The sequence below is a fragment of the Calypte anna genome, chromosome 7, assembly GCF_003957555.1.
Source record: "Calypte anna isolate BGI_N300 chromosome 7, bCalAnn1_v1.p, whole genome shotgun sequence".
Classification (NCBI taxonomy): Eukaryota; Metazoa; Chordata; class Aves; order Apodiformes; family Trochilidae; genus Calypte; species Calypte anna.
In genome coordinates, this window is record NC_044253.1 from 10,954,463 (window position 1) to 10,978,520 (window position 24,058).

At 39.8% G+C, this 24,058-nt stretch overlaps 1 protein-coding gene across 2 annotated transcripts in view; it reads left to right on the forward strand.

The window, feature by feature from the left end:
* The window catches only part of ADCY5 (adenylate cyclase 5), a 198,751-nt gene that overhangs the window by 127,353 nt on the left and 47,340 nt on the right, over positions 1 to 24,058 (forward strand). For both annotated transcript variants that reach the window (XM_030454039.1, XM_030454040.1), the window contains exons 4-7: positions 14,916 to 15,027; positions 15,214 to 15,341; positions 18,881 to 19,039; positions 20,140 to 20,281. In XM_030454039.1, the coding sequence (XP_030309899.1) occupies positions 14,916 to 15,027; positions 15,214 to 15,341; positions 18,881 to 19,039; positions 20,140 to 20,281 (541 nt within the window). The remainder of the gene's footprint in view (positions 1 to 14,915; positions 15,028 to 15,213; positions 15,342 to 18,880; positions 19,040 to 20,139; positions 20,282 to 24,058) is intronic.

The following is a 24,058-nucleotide window of genomic DNA, read 5'->3' on the forward strand; positions in this document are numbered from 1 at the left end:
GCCTCCACTCCTGGGAGCACACACACCAATGCACTGCTGCTTCGTACCGTGACTGTTTCCAAAGAGTGAGCTAATGAGACTCAATCTGTAGAACAAAGCAAACAAAACTTTGGCTTCTGCTCAGGGGAACTTGAGCAATTCTAGTCACAGATCAGGCTTCAACAGAAGCCAAATGCTGATCCATAAAAGTATAATTACTCTGTTTCACTTGGAACCTTTTGTTCTGGATTGCATTCAAAACTACTGTAAGCCCCTTTGTGAGATTCTTTTTCTTTCCAGGCAAGAAAAAAAAGGCCTTTTGATTTAAATAGTTCTATTTTGTTTCAATTAAAAAGGAGGAAATACTCATGCTATCCTTGCTTCTCTTCCTTAAGAATATTTCCTTCTGCAGAAGAATGCTTAGCAGGTCACAGTTTAAGATGACAGATCTAATGTAGAGATGAAGTTGTTTTACACAGTATAAATGAAAAGTGATATTCTGTTTTTAAGATCCAGTACTCTCTGTCATTTTCATCTGTAAACGGAACAAAATTTTGTTATTGAAATTACAAGCGATTACAGATTTCTTGCAAAGCCTGGAAACCCTGAAATTGCAGATGTGACTTGCCTGCTGAGCTCCTTTTCCTTGGAAGTATGTAATGATGGGAGGAGTAAATCGAAAATTATATCTTCTCTGAAAGCTTAAAAGCAAATGAGAAAAAAAAATGAGAGAAAATAGTATTTGAGAACAACTGTAAAAAACTAAAGCTGTGTTTAAGGACAAAATGTGTGATTTGTGGGGGACCTCTGATTCTGAGAACAACATAGGAGAAATATTTATTCATTCACTATGAAATGACATGGCTGCTGAGAACAATCCAGGGCTACACTTTGATAATACAGAAGCCTGATATGGACATCATTAGCATTTATTAGGTCGATGTATTTCACTGAAATACCATGTATTCACTGGCTTATTTAAATGTCTTTTGTGTATTCTTTCATCTCTTTTTAGCTTATTTTTATTGCAGATTCAAGGATCATTTCCAGTGAGGATCATAACAGCTGTAGTTTTTTGCTCTGTCACATCCCACAGCTTTTATTTTTCCATCATGTATATCAGACACAGCATATATTGTATTACTAATAACTGAATAAATCCTGTCATCTTGCTGGATAATGAGCACTGCCTCAAAATACCTTCTTGTACTATGTAAGTATCCAGTGCTATCAGTGGACCCCACAGAGGAGTTTTGACAGTGATTTCTTTAATTTGACCTGGTAGCAATGCTGATTAAAGCTCAGAAATGCCTGGCTCCTGTTACAGAAATGTCTGAAAACCAGACCTTGATGGCTCTGCCCTGCCTGTGCTGCAGAGGAATTGTGCAGGAGGAACAAGCCAGGAGTGTGCACAAACACACACTGTCTGTCCTGGGGACTTCTCGTGTCTGCTGGCTGTGTCTGAAGGGGGAATCAGCACCACATTTCAGCTGGGCTGCCACACCAAACAGGCATTTTTCTGTTCCTCACTAAAATGAAAATCCAGAAAAAGTAATTAATTCAGTCAGAATTCAAGGTGGCAGAAAGTGAAAGACGGAGGTAGTGAAGATCTGAAGAGACACAAGGGATGAGGAATGCCATACTCATCCAGGAGCATAGACTCGACCCACATGCTGGGGCAAGTTATCCAAATTCAGTTTTCTCATGTGCCAGAGGGCATTTGAGGCCACATCTCCTAGGAGAGGTCCTCATTCTCTTTTGTTAACTGTTTCATTTTTTATATGAAAGACTCAAACCCCGAAGCAGCAGCTTGAATCCCACTGTTCTGTGTCACAGAGTATGCTGCAATCAGCAGGGCAGATCGGGGTGCTTTCTGTCTCTGCCTCTAATTAGTCTGAGCATTTTATATGTAATGAGCAGCTGCAGCACAAGGTCCTGAGGGCACCACCATTCCCAGTCCAAAACAGCCCATTGTCCAGTAAAGGCTGGATTAAGCTAAAGGAAAAACCAGGTCCACGTTTATCACTTCTAAGGTGGAATCTTAAGAGAGTTTCGTCGCTTGCATGCTCACTGCATTTAGTTATATATAGAAGGCATTTGCAGATTACTAGGAAATCAAGGCATAAAATTTATGTGTATGTTTCTGTTCCTTAAAAATGTGCCAGTCTGTTGTGATGGGCCAGTGGTATTTTAGCTGGCAAGAATACGGGCTCCCAGCAAAGATTTGGCTACAGTCATGTAGCAGGCAGTGCAGATATCATAGAGATGTTTTTAACCAGTGGACACATATCCTTTTTTTATTGTAGCTTTGACTTATTCTGAGCTCTGCCTATATTTCTTAATTCATAAACAACAACAAAAAACCCTGAACAAACAAACAAAATAACCCAGGAAAACCCCCGAAAAGAATTCCCGTGAGATTCTATCGTGAGGCTTAAACTGAAGTGAAAATTTACCTGCTGGGTTTCCTAGCCTCAGTGCTCCTTGATTAACTACAGCATGGCTGAAGTAAACAGGAGAAGAAGAGGCCAGTGGGATCCTGGGGTGATTTGCTTTTGCCTTTGACTTGTGTTTACTTTTTTTCTGGTTCTTTGTAAAGATTCTGGTGACTGGCTGTTGTCAGCAGGATTTTTTTTTTTTTTTTTCAGTTGCATAAGGACTGAGAAAACAGTATCTGTCTGACTCTTCCACAGTGAATGGCTTTCAAGTTAAGCCATGGCTGCAGTTATTGTGCTCTAGCTGTGACACTATAAATAAAGTTATTAACAGCAATATGTAAATGGGTTTCTATTTTTGTTCCCTGTATTGTTTGCAAAATCTAGGGCAGTTATTCAGTAAGAATCATCTGCTGTTTAGCACTGAGTGAGCCTACCCTCATTTGATGCTGTGTGGGCTGCTGCTTTTTTTGTTGTTGTTGTTTCTCCTCTCTTTCTTTGCTCTGGCTTTTAGAATCCAGCTCCTTAGAAAGTTTGTTACTTGTGGAATATAAGAAATGGAATAGCTGTGCTAAGCATTTTCAGGCTTTTGGAGTGTGTCTTGGTACTTAGTAACAAAGAACCATCTCTTGATATGTGAACTACAGAAACATTAAAACCAGTTAAACAAACATCAAATACCACAGCTGTTATTTACCTTAGTGTGCATCTTGCAAATCCCATTTTTCTCAAAGATCTTTATCGGTTTTGTTTTGTTTCCATGCTCCGTTTCCTTCCACTGCCCTCTCTATAGCTCTGGATCTGCCTGACAGCCTCAGGCCCTGCTCATGCTGGAATCCTGGACCACAATAATTTGTGCAGTTACAGTACAGCCCATCCCAAGGGAGAGCACGGATATGTTGCTTTAGAAACACTGTACTACTGTCATGGCTACTCCTGTTTGGAAGAGCAAATTATTCTAATCCAAGGCATCTGTTAAGATTAGATGGTTAAGACAGGAACTGTGTTGCTGTTAATATATATACTCTATAAAGACAGTTCACATGAGGCGGTTTGTTCAGAATTCTTCCTGCTCTGCAAGTGAATTTAGCTCTGGCTTCCCCAAATCCCTTATGGGGAAAGTCCTGACCTGTTTATCCTGTGATTCATTAGCCACAGTTTTATTGCCAGCTGCACTAGCCTTCAGATGGCACTTAAATTCCATTTCATGTGGCTTTGTGAGAGTCTATTGTAACTCTGGGACACCAACAAGCTGTGTCTCTAGTTTCCCTCCTTGCTTGAAATAGTTTTTACTTTTATGGTATATGTAACCTCTGAATATACAGAAGTGTTTTTAAGTTTTGACACCTGCTGCTTCTGGCTCAAACTGAACTCATCCTTGCTTTCTTTTTTTTTTTTTTTTTTTTTGGGGTGGAGGATGGGGCTTGGGAGTTGTTTTTTGGTTTTTTTGTGGGTTTGGGGTTTTTTTTGTTGTGGTGGTTTTTGTTTTTTGGGTTTGTTGTTTTTTTTTTTTTTTTGTCTTCAAGCCAAAATTGTTGTTCCTGCAGTGCCATAGAAAGGAAGCAGAAATCAGCTGGTCTGGTTCTACATGAATGTAGAAAGATCTCACACAGCAACTTTCTCTTGTTTATATGGTCTGAGACACATTACCATAATACATATTTTAAGTGTTCTCTAAGGTGGCTTTATACGCTATAGAAAAGATCTGGTCAAACTCTGTTGATTTGATTGGTATTAGTTCTCTTGGAAACTAATAACTGTTTACAGGAACTTCATTTGGAGACCGTATTTTGCAAATATTGGGAGTAGCAAGCAAATGGCTTAGTGAGATATCTTAATTCATTAAACAAGGAATTAAATTTTCCAATGGCATAAGCAAGAGGAAAGCCATTTCTCTCTGTGCAGATCTATTATTCTGGTGGTGGCAATTACAGTAATTCTCCTGAAATCAAGTTAAAATTATACGCCTGCTTCATTATGAGAAGAAACCACTGATTTTAAAAATCAGGGGAGATTCAGTGGAAAGTTAAAAAGACTTAGATATGCAGACCTGCCTTGCCACTCTCCTTGCTCCAGCATCTCAGGAGTAGGTTTTGTGTAGATGCTCCCTGGACTCAGGAGGCCGGGATTCCCATTCCTGCTTTGGCATTGTTTTTCCATGTGACTTTAAGCCACTTTATATATTTGCTTTATAAACCATACTCCTGTCTCTGCAAAATATTGTATGGTTGATTTTCTAGCACCAATGATAATTGCCTAATGCCAGTTTGAAGACTTCATATGCTTAAGGAACTAAAGATGCAATGGTCCATTTTATTTTATAAGGAAAGAAATTTGAGACAAAGCCAGCTGAGTAACTGATCACAGAGTTAAATGATAGGCTGTCAAAGATTAGACTGAAGGTGTTGTGATAGATAGTATCTTGCCCAGAATAATAATGAAAAAAAGTGTTGTAAATCTTTCTGATATTACAGTATATAATCTCAAAGCCATAAAGTAGATTTAACACTGCTTGCTATCTATGAAATAACGGACATATGCCAAATATTTGGAATATGAGTTATGTTAGGGACTGAAGAGATGCATAGAATAGAATATTCTCTGTTCAAGGATGATCTTTATATGGAAATACTCATGTAGTGAGCTTGCTTGTACTGCCTTCTAAGAAGGAATGTTTTTACTGCTCATATTGACTCCTGAATTTCATTTTATTTACATTGTTTCTCTATGGCAGCTGAAGTTTTCTGAGTCACCAAAGGAAACCAAAGACACAGGTCAGCTGAAGTCCCATTGATCAAGTGCAATGTGATGGTAGATCACATCTTAAAAAGGAAACAAACCCCTTAAAGTTAAATTATAGCCATTGTAAAGCTGGGAGAACTTTACTCGTGAGCTGAGAATATCTATTCATTACTGGTTCTTATCAGGTAGGGAATAATAATATAGTGTACAATAACCAGATAATGACACCAATTTCCTGCAGGATTTTTTTCTTTTAAATTAATTCTGAAATTATAGCCACTTTCCATTCTCAATGAAAATGTAATTTGTTTTATTATTAAAATTATTATTAACTTTTTTTATTAATTAATAACAGGTTGATCCCCCAGTTACTCAGCTGTTTCCTTTGGACAAGCATTTTATCTTTCAGAATAACTAGAAAAACATTGTCTTAATTTTGAAGTTCTTCTCTGCTGATATTGCACTGGCATTTCTCAGAAAAGTGACCATTAGGAAGTGTGCATAGCTAAGGTTCTCTATATGCTTTGAATTAATTTCTCTTTACAATTTCATCAGTGTCATTTTAAAGCTTCTTGATTACATTTAAAAATACAGACTTGAGGAGGCAGCTGGTCAGCCAATGTTGGCTGTTCCAAAGAGGGCACTAAGACTCATGTTCCCATTCTCCAGCAAATGTCCACTTCTTATTAATGATCTAAAAGTATTAATGATCTACTAGGCTCTAAAACACAAATGGTAATTGTGTGTACAGAACATCACATCATTTGTGTATTCTCAGTTTATCCAAGAAACAGTCTGCATATTTTAGTACCTAGCCTCCTTGGGAAAACGAGGTTACTATAAGAAACACATAGTTGCTCTTCGATGTTTTAAATTAAGGCACTTACATTCTAATTTAATGTTTTCTTATTACGAAGTGACTTTCCAGAAGGAGAAGTCTGAGTTAAAGGTATTGGAGAGTAAGTAACTCACAAAAGGAGAGGGTGCTGGAAGAGAGAGTGAGGAAGGTTGAAATAAACACTGCATGCAGAATAACTGCAGCCTTTTGGGTAGCGAGTACAAAACACTGCTGTTTGAATTAATATCCACAATATCAGGGAAGAAGAGACTGAGTGCAAGCTGCACAGCTATGAAGAGCTCATTCTTTCATCATCAAAGAAAATGACCTGAGCAGCATAAAACACACAGCGTCCCAAACTTGTTTAGATGCAACTTATTTGATCTCTTTGCCATATTCTTGACCTGAGAAATATGTCTGTGTTACACTGTTACCTGTGCCAAAACGTTTTGCACTGTTGCTTTCTCTGACAACTGATTGATTGCTGGCACACAGCCTCTATGCAACAGGTTGTGGCTTAATTTACCCTTAAGTTTTTGGTCATTTCTCTTACCTATTGTGCTGCTTCTATGGCTTCAGTCACTTTTGCAAGCCATTCTCTTGAAAGAGAGCAGAGAAGAATACTACCAGACTCCTACAGCTGTGGTGGTAATGGATAGTCCCTTCTTGCAGAGTTTTCTTAGCTCTGTCTTCCTTCTTGTTGGTCTTTGGCAGACTTTTAACATCAGAGATTGCTCTAATATCAGGAAACAGACTGCAAGAATGCTCACAGCTAAAAGTGTGCCTGGAGTTTGAAAACCAGAAAATTACATGGCTTTTCCTTTTTGTTTTATATGTTCTGGATTTCAGGCTGCCTTGTGGGACAAATGAATCTGAGATTTATTTGGTGTGGCTGGATTCAGCTCCAGTTTGGGTAGACCTGCCAGCACTTTTGCACTGGTCAGGCAAACCCGGGTGAGTCTGAACTTGCTTGGAGCCAAAGCAAAGAGATACAGTCAGAGTCAGCAGTAAACATGGTTCTTTTGCTCCTGTCTGCAAAAGGACTTGTGTAACCTTCAACTCTGGCTTCCTAAACTTCCTTGAGATTGGAATGAATTTGGCATCTTTTTCACTTACATGGTGTTTCCTCTGATCAGCATGACTGGAAAAATTTTCACATTCCCATCAGTTGCTTCTTAGATACATGAAAAAGGTCCAAAGTCCCTCCTTCTTAATAACAAAAATTATTTAGGCCACTTGGATTTCTTTTTGACATTCAACAGACAGCGGCATCTAATTTGGCTTCTGATGATGGATAAATAAAATTTATTTATCTCAAAGACATCTGCAATGTGCTCTACCTATATAGTTCAGCTGGTAGCCACTGCATATATATTTTTGTTTGGTTTGCCTTCCCCAGATACATTTTCTTCCCCAAAGGCTATTTATTACTCTTATTTCCGGTTAAGAATCAATCTGGTTAAATATAGCTTTCTGAATAGGAAAATCTTTTAACTCAAGATGTTTTGAGGGAGGGGGCAGCAAGTTTTTAATGTTTAAAATAAAAAATGAGTACTGATGCTGCTCAGCTATAACTAAATACCAATTACTGGGTTAGCTATTTGTACTTGTAAACTGCAGACTTAAGAATGTCATGGAAAAACTTTTCCCTATACAACTGATGTGGTCTTCCCCTTATGGTTGGTGATCTCAGGATCTTAATTTCTTCTCATTTCCTTCCTTGTCAGTGAAATACAGACCACAGCCACCAAGGTGAGGAGCACTCACCATGATGGAAAGGATGATGCCATTTTTTTGATCAGCTCTTTAGTATCAGCAAGGTCAGGCGCTCTCCGTGGGGCATTCCCAGGAGCACATGGCTAATCCAGACAGAGCTTTAACCACAAATGCTGAGAGCTTGTGCTGGGGATGGTCATCTCCCAGCTGAGTCCCCTGGGCAATTCTAACCTCTGGTAACACACATTTGAGAGCAAACATGGGAAAATCAAGTAAAGGAAGGGTTCTGCAATTAATATCTTTGCAATGAGCCTTGCTGTCATCATGCAGTGGCTCTGCAGATGGCAGTCTGCACGTTGCCACCAATGTCTCCCTGAGCCATCTGGTCTCCTGCTTCTTTGTCACTTTTCACTCTGTCACCAGTTTCAGTTGATATGGACTTATGGATTCAACTTCTCAAATACAGGACATAGGTTTGGTTTACATTTTTGGCTGCTTTTTAGAGGGAGAGGAGGATTTCTGCCTTTTGCCATAAAGAAAAAGGTGAAAAGGCTCAGTTTTCTGGACTTTTGATTTCCTAGGGCATTTGTGTGTATTTCTTTTTGTGTTATTCTCTCTAAAGTATTGCTGTCTTACCACAACATGTGTGCCCATGTGTGCCTTCTCACCCTCTCAAGCAAGTGGGAGCTATCATGACTGATCTTGGGATGGAGCACTGTCCCTCTTCCCAAGGGGGAGCTGTGCCAGCCAATGTGTGACAGAAGTGCTGGACTCATTTGAAACAAAAGGTGGTTTCCAAAAGTAAATGGATCTTCTCTGAAATGACCATATAAGTTTAGGAAAGAGAGGGTATCTTTTTACTGTTGATTTTTTTTCCATGACTATAGGAAAAGGAAATATTTTAACCTCTATTCCATCTGATGTCCTGCTGTTCTGGAGAACATTTTTTGTATTGCTAAGGCCAAGACCTTAGCCTGTCTCATAGACATCCCTAGAGAGAAAGGCTGGCGTGCTCTTGAGACCTGATTTAGCCTGGAAGTAGCTTGCAGCCTCTGCTGGAGCAGTCACTGGGCTGTCACTTGGCACAATGATCTGTGAGGGCCACTTCACCCTCCTCCCTAGACGTGCTTTCCTGCCCTTCCTTATGTTTGTGCTGCTTTACCTGGATTTTACACCAGCTGACCACAGTCACTGTGTCACTGCTGTGAACTTGTCCTCAGCGTGTTTTGGTTTGTCCTTTTGTTATTTCTACTGTTATATTCAAGAGGGAAAGAGCATTATGAGATGTTCTCAGTGTTTCTGGAAGCTGAAATCATTTTTGTACATAGGGTAGGCAGAAGAGAGAACACACAGAAGGCCCCCTTGTCATGACATCCCCAAGGGGCTATAGCTAGGAGAGACCAGGTGTATCTTGATGCCATATCTATTCTAGGAACTTCTAGATGAACTTAATTCTCTACATATGCCACTTGAGCTGGAAGATAACTTCTGGTCTTCCAATGATGATAGGGAACTGGCTTTTAAAAAGATGTCCAAGTGCAAAAATTGACTCATTTACTGCTCAAGAGATGATCCCACCTTGGATATTCTCAAGAGACGTATAAACGTGGCCTTGGATAACCAACTCTAGGTGGCCTTGCTTGATCAGAAGGACTGAACAAGGTGACCTCCAGACATACCTTCCAACTTGAAGCATTCTGTGAAAGCTTAGTTTGGTGTTAAGGGTTAGACCCAATCCATCAACTGAGTTGTCATCTTCATGCCAGCCCATCCTTCTTCTTCTTCCTTATTTCTAGCATGACTTACTGGCATGCAACCCCAGTAGCAGTGGATGTCATTGCTAAATAACTGTGCCTGACACACTGTACTCACCAACTTGTGTAATGAATTCACTGGCAAGGGCAGACTTTTTCTACAGCAAATGGCTTTCTTTTGTGACACCTTTGCTTGTGAATAGAAATTAATGAGCTTGTATTTAGTAAACAATTATTATTTTATCACAACACATTAACTTTTTTTGCCTCTTGTAGGTAGCATTCCTTGCACTAAAATACCATGGCTTTGATTCACATGCAGTCAGATGCACTTTGCTGTTTTCAGAAGCTGTTAAAGCTCACCAAGTCTGGGGTTTTGTTCTGTTTCCCATGCAGTGCCTGTGGTGTTCAGTTTCCAGTAACACATGGTGTTTATATTCCTGACTGGCATTACCGTTGTGATGGTGATAGGGTTTGTGTTTCTTGCCTTGCTTGATTTATGTTGTGGCTGGCGTGCATGGCACGCACATCTTGAAATAGAACATGACTGGTTTTTTTGTTTTTACATTAGAAGTACTGATGATTTAATTTAGTGTTTTGAATAATCTTGTATTTGCAGGAAAACCTGGCTGTGTCATGTCCCTCCTTTGATAACTCTATTAGCTACAGACATTTAAGGCTGCACTTCAAAATAGTTTTCTGTAGGTGTGTGTGTGTTTTTCAAATGTCTCATGTGTGTTTCCTGCTTTCTACCTCGTCCTTAGCTCTTCCCACTCCTTACGTCATTCTTTGCCTTCTGCCAAGATCTCTCCCCTCTCTTGATAAGAACCTTCTCCTTTGCTGTCTGAAAGATCCCGTGATGCTTCTGGCTCAGGATATGTTAGCAGTGCAGTCACAGCAAGGACCACCTGAATTACAGGAGCTAAGATGCTAAGAGCTTGAATGGCCCTCTGTGGAAAAACCCAAGGTGCAAAAGGATGGACCTGAGCACAACAGGTGAAAGCTACCCAGTTTGGACACATTTACAATGCTGATTTCTGGGGTGTTTCACTGAGGGTTCTGCTGGTACCTGAGCTGCCTGTCCATGTGTATCTTACCTGTTCTGTGCATTCATTACAGACCAAAAAATGGGAAATCAGAGGTCAGTACTTCAGGAATTTTCTCCTCTTGGCTCTGCATCTTAGCTTCTCCTTCCTCTCACTCTGGCTTTGTAACTATGTAAAGCACTGGGCGAAAAGCATCTACATATCCTGCTCATGGAGCTCAGACAGTCCACAGTGATAGTGGTGGTTTTGATAAGGGCTAAGCTCAGGCAGAGACTGGCATCCTGGTGGCAGCAGCAGCTAGAGCTGTGTGCCCAACCTTCCCTGTGCTGCCCATCAGCTTTGGGCTCTTGGAATCAGCAAGAGCCAGCAGCACAGGGATGCTCCAGTCCATACATCCACCTTTCCTGTTCCCCTCCCTGGGGCTTGGGCAAGAGCAGGCAGGTATTAGACTAGTCTCTAAGCAGGGGGAGGATGGCAGGATCTGGAAGGTACCCAAGCCATATAGGGGAAAAGGCACACAACTGAGCTTGCCATGTACAGCTGTGAAGTCTTCAACCAGTCCTTGCTGGAAATAGGAACTGAAATAGGAGAATAGGAAAGCATTCACCTTTACCCTATAACACAATTTGTGGTACTTTTCAAACAAAATTAAACAGAAATAATTTTTTAAAAAACTTATAAAATTAATGATAACTCCTCTTTTCTTGTCTCTCTTTCCCAGAAATAAACCTCTTTTTTTGTCTTTTTTTGAGGTCAGACCCTGGTTACTGCTGGACAAAACACAATCAGATGGTAAATTTGAAGGCAGTGACGGAGTGGAAAAATATATCAAGAGCTCTGAAGCCATTACAACCTTTTAATTACATACTAGACTGTTTTTTTTCCACAAAGCAGTAGCCTTCCAGATAAAGGGACAGGGACCCAGGGCTGATAATAGTTGCTGATGCCCAGGCTGCAGATTGTGTGGTCAATCTCTTCCAGTCAGTTTCAGCTAACAGTACTTTTAAACCACTGCCTTACTTAGCTCATGATATTTTATAGCTATAATAATTATTTCATTTGACCTTTTGTTGACCACTGTCATTTACCCAACATTGTGGCACAAGGAAGACCTATTACTGGCATTGTCCTCCCACCAGCAAGGAAATCTCTCTCCCTCTGAATACTGACAAATAGTTGGCCTTAGTTGTGTCCTTCATCTCAAGAACCCATCACCATTGTTCTATTGTTCTTTAATGAAATCTTTTCATTGCTAAGGACAGTCTGACATGAAAGGCTCAAGTGTGGCTCAAGGACCTAAGAGTAGTGTGGAAGCTGTGTTTAAACTGTGAGGCTTGTAGCCTGGGTAAGGAGCACTGGCAGGACTGGAAGATGTTCCTGCAATGTCCCTACATGGGTGTTATGTGTGTAAGGAGATATAGGAGGCTTTGTTTTTAAACAAAAACTCCAACTAAACAAAAGGGTAAGGATCAAGTGCTGTTCACTGGTAGTTATTGTAAGAGAAATCTACATTTTTGCTAGTTGCTCCTGGGGCATGGATGTCCTACAGGGAGCAGGCTGAATGTAAAGGTTACTGGGGCTAATAACAAAAGGAACAGAAGTGACATGGCACAGCACCACATACACAGGTCCCCATTCCTCCCTTGTGGGCCATTAGGAAGGCTGGGAGTGATGAACCTGTTTGTTGTCTCTGCTACTGGAGCTGCAGTGCTAGCAGGGGTGTGTGGAGGGAACAGATTAGGCAGGAGGAGTAAAATGTGATTTAGTGGCTTTCAGAGCTCTGTGTCAAGAACAGAGGACAGATGGGTTTTGGAATGAGTTCCTGTTAGCAAGGACTGTTTTCTCTGATGGTCATGTGCTGTTCTTTCTCCAGTGTCCTGCATGAATGTGTCTTTCCCCTCTCTAAAACAGTTCCCAGAGCGCTGCTCTGTCCTCTACCATCTCCCACATGAACCTTTCCATACCTCCTGCAGCCCATGGATCCCAGACAGTGTCTTCCTATAGCACAGTAGCTTAGCTCTTAGGCAGAAGAGGAGGTCACACAGCTGTTTCAGGCTGTAATGGAATATGCTCAGATTCTGTGACAGGTACAAATGTTACTTGGGTGGCTGACACTAAAGAGGAGCAAACGGATGGGCTGAGCATCATGCAGGTGGATATGTTCAAGTGTGCAAAACTGAATTGTGCAAAGGACTGAACATGTAGCCAATTCTGAGTAGTTTTTCATATAAATTGCCATATAAATTCATATAAGTTGCTAGGGGAAGCACTTCCCTTTTTTGCCAAGCACATTGTCCTTGTTCTAGAGAAGTGACCTGAACCATCTGAAAAAAATATTTGTGAATAATTTAATTTAGAGAAAACTAAAGTTCTTTTTCCTTTACTTCCCTCTCCAAAATAGTCCACTGATATGTTGAAATTTTTTCATTTCCTCAAACCATTTATCAAGAAAAGCACCTCATGGGGTAAATGTTGGCTTTCCAACAGGACATCAGACAAAGATGTTAACTACCTGATATTGCTAATGACTCATATGCAGAATGCATTTCTAATTCCCATCATGCAACTTTTACAGTTTTTCTTCTCATAATAAACCCTTTTGTAGTGATTATAACTGTAGTTTTCTAGAACTCAGCCAGAAAGCCGCATATGGAGCTGGCAACCATGCTGTCCTTGGAAGGGCAAGACAGGGATCAAGATGAAAGAGATAGCTGGTGAATTTGAACAGAGAGCAAATTGCTGGTCTCCTGTAGAAGGTTACAAGTTTGAGAAAATGTTGTAATCAACTTGAAAAGGCATAAATCTGTGTGCAGGTTAGCTCCATAAGTCTTTGCTGACTACTTCATTTGCTTGTTGAAAATATTTCCATGATACAATTTCCAGGAATGTCTGATCCATTTATCTGGCATGACAGTAATGGTGAAAGGAAGGTGCATTCATCCTTCATTTCCCCAGGTTTATGAGGACACTACACCAGCACTAATTTTTTGAATCAGGCATGAAGAGCTGGTTCAGTGTATTGTGCTTAGATATGCCCATTGCTATCTGAACATCAGAGTAGTGGTTGCTCTGTACTCCTGTTAGAACACATGGCTACTACAACATGCACACAACCAAAGACTGTGAACATGCCCACAAATGAGGAATTTGCAGTTTGCCCTGTGCTAGAACAAGAACATGTTTTCAACAAGTTATATTTTGTTTCTGCCACAAAAACTGGAGATGTTTCTTATTTGTACATTACATATTAAAACATACTTATATTACCTAACCAGCAATACAGATATCTCTAGGATTTCAGCTGGTTTTATCTGTATTTCCTTGGGGAGCTTACTTTTATTTGTAAATATGTGAAATCTTGATTTACCATTTTTTTTTAATTATTTTCCAAAGTGTTTAAAAAGTGACAAACTGTATTTTGATTTAGACATCCCTGCATTCCTCATTCTTTTTTCTTGTACATTTCAGTTTCAACCTCACTAACAAAGAAATAGTTAGTGCAATATGTTTGGTTAATGATTTATTTGAGTTGCAATGTAGAAACAAAATCTGAGAAGCATGCCAGAATTTAAATGTTTTTCTGGATTTTTTTGCAAAAAATTGCTTTTGAAAATATTTTTGTTATCTTTACTTTCTGTCTGAAGACATGGCAAAATTGCAAATTCTAACTGAAAACACAGCATCTGCAATTTGCTTAAAACATGTTGGAGTTTTATTTTACAAAGAAGAAACCATTCCAAAGTGTTTGTTATTAACATTTTTAATTTCTCTTCCTATTCAAGTACAGCTTGATGAAATGATCAACTTCACAGAAGAAAACAACTACTTGATAAATGTTCCAATGTACAAATTTTGCATGTGTGTGTGCATATGTAGATTTTGTCTTAGAGCTATGTCTGGTTTTTATTTTCCTGACCAGTTTTAATTTAACACAATGGCTGTGTTTGATTGCAAGTATTTGCAGTGTTGCAGTTACCATCATGAAGGAATCTTTCTCCAGTTTAAAAAAACTCTTTGCAATACAATATTACAATTGATTAATTGAAACCGAAGAATCATTATTAATAACTGTGATTCAAAGAACTGTGCTTTAAAAAAAGTCCACACTGCTTTCAGTGAGCTTGTCCTGATCCAGCCTGGGCAGATGGGAGCAATTAACAATCCCTGTTGCACTGGCAGAGATTTGCCTCAGCTGACAGCAACAGTTGTGCTTCTCATTTGGCAGAAAGTTTGTAGTGTTTCAAGGGCTAAGCCAGCTGGAAGGTGTGGTACAAATGTGTTAGGCAGGTTAATGTTCTTCACTACACAAGGACTTTATTTAGTGGCTGCACTTTGGCAGCAACATATCAACAACAAATTTTCTGACACTTTCTCTTTTGTTTTCTTTTTTTTTTTTTTCCTCAAGCATCCTCTTTGCAGACATAGAGGGTTTCACAAGTCTGGCCTCCCAGTGCACTGCTCAGGAGCTGGTCATGACGCTGAATGAGCTCTTTGCCAGATTTGATAAGCTTGCAGCTGTAAGTTTTCTATTATAATTCAGATTCTTTTCCTGTTGCAAGAATTACATACTGTGCTGATTCACTGCATTTTCTGTAAATGTTCACTGCCCTAAAAGGCAAGCTATTGCAGGCAATAATGTAATCTGAATACTTCTCTTTCTTGTTGTGGCTTTTTTTTTTTTGTTTTTTTTTTGTTTTTTTTAGGAGAACCACTGTTTACGTATCAAGATTTTGGGTGATTGCTATTACTGTGTATCTGGGTTGCCAGAAGCAAGAGCTGACCATGCACACTGCTGTGTTGAAATGGGAATGGACATGATAGAGGCCATCTCGTAAGTACTATATTCCCCATAGAGAATTTCAGAACAAGTAGCAAGTAGCTTCTCTTTCCCATTAGCTCTTGCTAACATTAGTAGCAAAGTAAGCAGATGCCAGCAAAAAAGGAGAGTAGCAACAATAAGAAAACAAAATGCAGATAAGGTTTTAAAGGTTTGACAGCAAAAGGACAGATGCTTGAGTCTATTACAGCTCTGTAGATATCAGAACTCAATGTCTTGATGAGAAAGGCAAAGGTTACTGTAATTACTGGAAGTCTCATTCCCAAAGGAGGAGTCCAATGAATTATAGAAATGTGAAATCAGGATTAATAATATCTTTATTAAATTTCAGTCACTCTTCACTATGTTTAAACCAGCTTTTTACTCACCTTATAATTCTTCTACTAAGATCTGTTTTGTCTAGTTAACTTATCCTTCTCAATGTGTCCCTATGCCAAAAGCTGACCTTAATATCTATACCATCCCTCCTGCACAGAATTTTGTTCCTCTCCTCTCCTCTCCTCTCCTCTCCTCTCCTCTCCTCTCCTCTCCTCTCCTCTCCTCTCCTCTCCTCTCCTCTCCTCTCCTCTCCTCTCCTCTCCTCTCCAATTGTTCAGCCTAAACCAGAGGAGGCTCTGAAGTGACCTTATAGTGGTTTTTCAATATCTAAAGGAGGCCTACAGGAAACCTGGGGTAGGGCTTTTTGCATGGGTGTGTAGTGAGAGGACAAGGGGCAATGGTTTAAAACTTGAAGAGGGGAGATTTAGGTTAGACATTAGGAAAAAATTCCTTCCTAAGAGGGTGGTGAGATGCTGGAACAGGTTGCCTGAAGAAGTTGTGGCTGCCTCCTTCCTGGAAGTGTTCAAGGCCAGGTTGGATGGGGCCTTCTGGCAAGCTGGTCTGGTGGGACATGTCCCTGGTCATGCAGGGGATGTTGGAATGAGATCATCTCTAAGATCTCTTCCAGCCCTGGTCATTCTATGATTCTATGGTCAATGGAGTTTCCACTTCATTTTGATAAAAGCTAGAGCTACCCATTTGCTGAGTTTGATGAAGTACATCCTTACAATTTGAATTTTTGCTAGGACATAGAATAAAAACCCAGTCTTTTCAGCCTTGTTTTCATAACACTGATACCTACTTTGAAAAGCAGTGTTTTTACTCAGGAGACCCAATTCAAAGAGCAGTACGCAGCAGCATTCCCTTGCTTTGTAAACAGTGTGCACTCTCAAGAATTCCTACCTTTACTTTCCTGGTTTTAAACTTGTTTGCTTTGCACCAACCTCCTTTTGGGGTTTGTATGCAAAACACAAAATAAAAGGAGTTGCAAGTAACTAGTTTCCAGTAGCCCTTGAAAGAATGTAATTTCTTCCACATGAAGTACAGTTAAGTGGCATGTGACAAAGTGTCTTGCCAAACATGAAAAGCAGCAATCCTTAGCCACCAGCTCTACAAAGAAGTCACTCTGTCTATTGCCCAGGAAAGTCTCACTTTCTGCAGCAGTTGGCCTAATGAAACCCAGAGACCTTGACACATTGCTGTGTTATCCCCACAAGGCTGAGTAACACCGGGATGTCTCAACCTCACTGATTAACTGCAACCCACCTGGAAATAAGCATGGAGCTGAAGTGCACTCAGTGTTTGTTTGCAAATAGCTCTTCAGTCTTTAACACATTTCCCACCTATTATACGATGAATTCATTCAACAATCATATCTCTTAATAAGTCTGGAAGGTGAGCCCGTTCTCACTGCCTCTGCTTCCTCCCCTACCTCCTCCTTCCCTAAGGATCAAGATAAGAGGTTTCACAGCTAAGGTAACCAATAGCTACTGAGCAGTTGATTGCAGGTAACAAGTAGCTACTGAACATTTGATTGCAGGCTTCACCAACACTGAGCCTTGCCCATAGGCTGATTTAATCTGTGCACAATAAGAGCAGGGAGGGTTACCTCGGATCAAAAAGAGAATTATAATTGCTGTACTGCTGCTATAAATGAACTTTAAAAAAAAGGAAGGTAACGAAGGATATTTCATTTGTCTATAAAGGATAACCAAACTCATTTTTTTGCTGCAAAGTCTGGAGAAAGTCACCTCCTCATCAATGACTGTATGGGGAGACATTCCCTGGTCTTGTGTCAGTAACATGGCTTGGCAGAGGGTGCAGTGGGGTTTGTAGCACTCGTGCTGCATGTTCTCCCTCCCCAGTGCTGTACCCATGCTGCAGATGCTGTTATCCTTGCAAAGGTTATGGCTGCAGCTGCATTTTCATTTCCCCAGTTTCTGTTGCTTTCCCAAGTGCTGTGATTGGACCTCTTTCAATTCATAATCCTGTGGCACCTTACCCATATGGAGCTTCCCTTCCCTGATAAAGAATCTCTACTGCTTGCTAATAGAAATAATGAATGTTACTTCAGTGAAACATAAGATAGGGACTTTAAGGAAGAAGGAACTGTAAGTGGGAAGAAGCTGTTTCAGCACAAAGTTGTCTTGAACAGACTTTTAAGGGACATGTCACATGGAGGAGTAAAGTACAGTCTAGAATTGGTCTACCTTTAATAAGTCATTCGAATTAATAACTAAAGCCATAAATACTGGATCTGTGTTACTGTTGGGAACTTGGCAGAACTTACCTGTGCACAGGATGTTATCTAGAAAGGTCTAGATGAACCTGAAAAACAAAAACATTAAAATCTGATAGGTTGAAAATACAGCTTCATGCTGCAAGGAACTAACAACTCAAAGGAATTTGATGTAGGTGAATTTGCCTGTGAAACATGGACATTCTGGGAATGATGTGATCAACAATAACAAGAAGCAGAGTTGTTCTGATGGCCCCATCAAGACTTTCCTCTACCCACATTCCTAAGTATATTTTCCATGTGAACAGCTCTTGAAGTTAGCTATTGCCCTAAAAGGGCAAAACCCACCAAGTATTCCAGCAGTCATTTTAGGAGTAAGCAGAGCATCCAAAGCCTCATTAAAATCAGAGCTTGAGTATTTGTAGCTGCCTATTTGGAATAGCTGTAATAGATGTGGTTCTCTAGTTTAGCTGCTCTGACTTGCAGTGGGGTATTTCACACACATATCATATTTCATCTGTGGAAGAGTTGATGCTTGGTGCCATACACACAAATTAAGATCACTGAAATAATTTCCTTTTTCTCTTTGCAACATGCTATTATTCTTAATGAGGCTGAGTGCTGGCAGGTTATGTCTAGCTTTGGTTGGAGATTGGAGACCAGCACTATTTCTTCTACTGCTCCAAAGATACTTCATTAACTGCGTTCTCAACTTGACTGTGAGTTCAGAGTACATGGATTTACTCCAAGGGCTCCCCTTTCTAATTAGTACTCTGCTTGGCCACCCTGGCCATTCAAGAGTGGTACAGCTGGTCTGGTTTTGGTTTTTTGTCCTGTTGATGTGGATGAGCAGCACTGCATGTATGTGTAACTAATGGGTCATAGTGGATTTTGGTGTTCTGGGAGCAAGTTTGGGCTGCTGACTGCAAACACAGAGTTTTTAGGGATATGCTTTTTTTCCCATGTCTCCTTTCAGACTTGTCCGGGAGGTGACAGGAGTAAATGTCAACATGAGAGTTGGAATCCACAGCGGGAGAGTTCACTGTGGGGTCTTGGGCCTTAGGAAGTGGCAGTTTGATGTGTGGTCCAATGATGTCACTTTAGCCAACCACATGGAAGCAGGGGGCAAAGCTGGGTAAGTTGCTTCATCAAAGCTGTCATGTTAATCCATGTCTTGTTTTGTGTCACCATAAGGTGGGCAAATGTGGGGTAGAGGTTCAGAGAGTCTGTATGTCTGCTGTGAAATGACCTGTGGGTGTAATGTTTTAAGCACATACCAATGCCATCAAGGTTCTTCTCTTCCTTGTCTCCATGACCGTGATCACAGAAAGCCTACAAAACCCCAAGATGGGTGTAACCTTCTGTGATAAGAATTGAAATCCTTCTCTGTGAAACAAAGCTGGTAAATACAGCCAAAATGAGCAGGTCTGTGTGAACATCAGCAGAGCTGGTTCTGGTCATGGTTACAAAGAGATGAGACCATATGCTAACAGTGTTTGTTGGAGAGCATCTCAGCTATCAATGGATATTGTATGAGACCATTCAGACCAGCCTTTTGTTTTGAAACATTCCTGTGAAAGAGCAGAATTGATTCTTGTTTTGCTACTGTATGGACCAACTGAAGACTAAGTTGCTCCCAGGATTCTGCTGACTCTGTGAAATTATTTTTCTATGTGCCTTTCGATCTTCTCTCTGCTCTGGATTAAAGGCATAAGACTGTGGTACTTCATAGGATACTTCCACAAGTGCACTCTTGTACCACAGTGATTAATATGATACAAAAAAGATACATGCTGCAGTATATATATATATATACACATATATATGCAGTACGTATTATATTTATACAGCTGTGTATATATACCGTATATATTAATGTGCCTGCTGAGAAGGTAAGTCCTTGGGAAGGGCCTGAATTTGCCAAAAAAAATTATCAGCTCTGTTTTAAGGCAAAATGAATAAAAGCCTAAGTGCTTTGTATCTAAAGAAGTACTTATAAATGGATGTGTAAGAAGCTTAATGTGAACACCTCTCCTTCTAAGATGCTTCCTGGCCTGCTTCCTTTAAGTAGATGAAACTCTGGTATTACATCTGTAAGAGGAGTGACATAGCTAAATAAATTGGGGTTTACTGCTTGTTTGTTCCAGTACTGGGAACCTGCCACGGACAGGAACTGGCTTTCTAGGTGGTAACTTCAGAGCCTACAAATCTGGCTTGTCTTTTGTCTCCTTCAAGGCGCATCCACATAACCAAAGCAACCCTGAACTATCTGAATGGGGACTATGAGGTGGAGCTGGGCTTTGGAGGGGAGCGCAACGCGTACCTGAAAGAGCACAGCATCGAGACCTTCCTGATCGTGCGCTGCAGCCAGAAACGGGTAAGCCCAAACAAACCAACACAGGTTTAGGAACTTGGAATAACTAAATGGTCTCCAACACACTGAAGCAGTGTAAACACCAGCCTTTAGAAATGTGCGAGCTGACTACATGACTCTCAGTGACAGTACACCCTGTTTCTCAGTGCTCTTCCTAAACCTCTGCATGCATAGAAGGGAGTGTAGCCACCTTCTGCATAAGGTTGCTGCATGAAGTTCTGTCAAAGGAACTGATTTGTTTTAAAAATTATTTTCAAAAATGTTGTTAGTATAGATATGAGTTTTTTCAATTAAATTTGATACCTGTGCAAGTTCTTAAAGCTCTTGATTAAAACCACAAAGATCTTTGTCAGGTTACAGACAGAGGGGCTTTTGTCCACCTGCTCGCTGTATTGCCGTGAACATAAATTTTAGACCAGTTCTTATCATTACTTTCCATCATGTGTTTCTGAAGATGGGGAAATCTGGCCCACTGTAATGATGGATGCTCACTGACTGTGGGATGAGTCAACTCCTATGATTTGGGTCAGGCTGCACAAAATAAGGCTAAGAGGGCATTACTGACTTGAACTTGAGTAAAATCAATCTCAAGTGAACTTCAGCCAATATATCTTTTTGTGACACTGCCAATAATAGAAAAAAAAGTTGATGTTATCATTAGTCTGTATTATTTTTAAAAATGGTAGATTTTAACATTAGAAAAGGACCTATTTGTTTATCTACTTGAGCCTAACCAACAAGATTTCTCCACTATAGACTCCACTTCACTATTCACAGTATGGGCATGCATATAAAGATTGGCCTGAACTGAAAAACATTTTAAGTATTTCTGAATATAAGACCATGTAAGCCTTCCCACAACTGGCAATGTGACTACCATGAAACTAAATGAATTAGTGTTTGTGACATGTTCCAATACCATGGTTGAATTGAATAACTATAGCACCCATACAGAAATATTTTGCTACCATTGCCTCATTTCCTGAGAGAAAAGAAGCCTCAAAGCTCCTTAATGGGAGATGTGTAAGAAATCTCCAAGAAAATCCCTTATCATCTGCTAAAGAGAGAAACCCATGTTTTGGCTTCTTTCTGCTCATAAAATAAATGTCATTAACAATTGTCAATCTTCAAAAGAGGATTAGGGCCTGCAATGCAAGATTATTGTTTCCTGAGCATCACTTCCTGTCAGTGGGCCAGCTGATGTTTATACCTGAACAATTTCTGTTTAGATTTAAGAACATAAACCAAAACACCATTATGGTCAGGCCTCACCTCCTGGGGTGAAAGAGCTATACTAACTTTTTAAATCATGTATTTACCAAGTGTTCTACATGTTCTTGTGGAGTATGGAAGGTTTTTCTGGAGAGCAGAGGAAGAATTAGGATTCTTGCTCCTGGCTGGTGTAGACAAAAAAACTCAAAAACAGAGACACAGAGCACTCAGGATTTGACTTAATTGTTGAACACAGGACTGTCCTTTGACTGTAAGACTGTATAGACTCAGAAGAGATGTGGATTCGGTTCCAGACTTAGACTTCGATGAACTTGTATCTTTGTGCCTTGATTTTCCACAGTAATATAAAATTAGTTTCCCCCACTCCCATTCTTTCACTGCTTTCTATGTTCTCACAGCAAGCTCTTAATTTTCATGATCATCAAAGGACACCTTTACCTTTGCATAGTTGCATTCTTTTGGGTGTATGATATTTAATCTGTGATGAACTAGTGTGACTTCTGATAAGGAAATTAAGCTTCTGACTGTAACCTCTAAGTGAAAGATCACAGATTTTGTACACTTGTATGTCCCTAGTCCCATTTCTACTGCATTGAGTCCTCAAATGTCAGATGTTAATACTCCTTTTTTTTTTTTTTTTTACCTATGAAACACTACCTCTGCTTCTCTAATTAGCAAAGTCTCTCATTGGTACACCTAATGCCAGATGTGATAATAAAAGTAATCAAAATCTACCCTGATATTAATCGTTGAGTAACTTTCATCCAGCCTAATACTTCCTAACTCAAAACTATCTCTTGCCTTTTCACTGGAAAGCAGCTATTTACCCAGCTTTGTATTCCCCATCTGTCTTAGCCTACAGCACTGTCAAATATTCTGTGGAAAAAACAAGAACAAAGAGAGCTACTGTACTTTCTTCTCTTTATAAAAACTTGGATGAACTGAAGGCTGTTAATCTAAGCCCAGCATTTGCTGCTCTACAAGTTCTGTGTCATGATCCCTGACTAAATGGTTATTAAAAGTATCTGTTACCAGAACTGAAATTGCAGCTGGCAGTTCTGCACAGATCTGGGATGGAGGTTATCCTTCTGACTTCAGCATATTGCACTTAAGTTTTTCTTCCAGCTTAGTCATGTTTTCCATTTATAACCCTACACTTATGATCTCTCTTCCCTTTTGCCTCAACAGGGTCAGTAGTTATTATCTGAAGAGAAATATTCTGTACTTTCAGTGCTAGAGAAATGTAGGTTTTTAAGTTCCTGTTATCCTTGCATGACATAGGCTGACTTAGGCTTGGTGACTTCTCTCCTTATTCAGCATTTTTCTCATTTATTTGGATATTCTAATGGGATTAATACCATAGCATGAACAAAACACAGCAATTCTCCAAAGAGATCTTTGCCTTTCCTCCATTACTGGCTTTGCATCTTCATTCTTTAAGTGAAAGTCTGTGTTTCCAGATAAACAGTGAAGGAGCAGCTACAATAACTAATATTATTACCCAGATATTTACTAATTCCCAAAACTAAACTCAAGGCATTGTAGTGAACTACTCAGAATTACTCAGTGCAATATCTTTATCCTTATACAGAGTGGATTTGTTTTCTTCTCATTATAACAGGTATTTTTACTTACCATGCAGACTGTAGCATTTCTAACACACAGCTCTGTACCTGACAGGAGTCTGTCACTTGCTCGTTGTTGGCAACTTTCTGCTCTTCTTTGATATCAGGTGCTGCACTAACTTGTAGAACCATAACTACTCTTCTTATCACTTCTAATCATTGATAAAAGCTTTACTCAGAGCAGGGCTGAAAAGTCTGAGTCTGGAGGACTGGGAAACAGACCTCAAGGTGAACAGGATTTTAACAACCCATTGGGTTTTCAGTTAGTTTTATTGTCCTCCACATTGTTAGAAGTCTGGGGAAAAGCTTTCCTTTGAACACAAGTGGAAACAAAATGTAACCATCAACAGATGAGCAATGCTGCTGAAAAAACACAGTGTGCTGAGTGCACAAAGTCGACAAACTGAAAAAATGTTTATTTTTTTCTAATGTCTTTCAATTGCAGTAAGCATGGGTGTTTCTTTTAACAATAGCAGGTACACAACTGTTTCAGAAAGGTTTGTTGATGGTGGCCTTAAAACAGCTCTACAAAACTTTGGCTGTAATTCCTAGAAAAACAATTCTCATTCTTTTCTAAATAGCGTCCTGGAACTCCATCCAGCTGAAGAAACAAAATGGTCCTTTAAGTGTTGTGCATGTGACTCTCCTAAAACACAATCAATCTCATGTGATGATTCCTCAATTTAACAAATTTAATCACAGCTCAGCAGGGTTCCACTCATGTAGATTTATGAAGGCAATGGTTTGGATCATGTAGCACTGCAAGAAATATCATTCAGATGTCGATAGGACTTCAAGACAATTTAAAGACTAATATGTAGCTAAATCTGAAGCAAATGACCCATGCTCAGATTTCACTGCATTCTTGCACTGATAGTTATCAATATCTTAGAAAGTCCCACCTAACACTAAAGAAAAAACA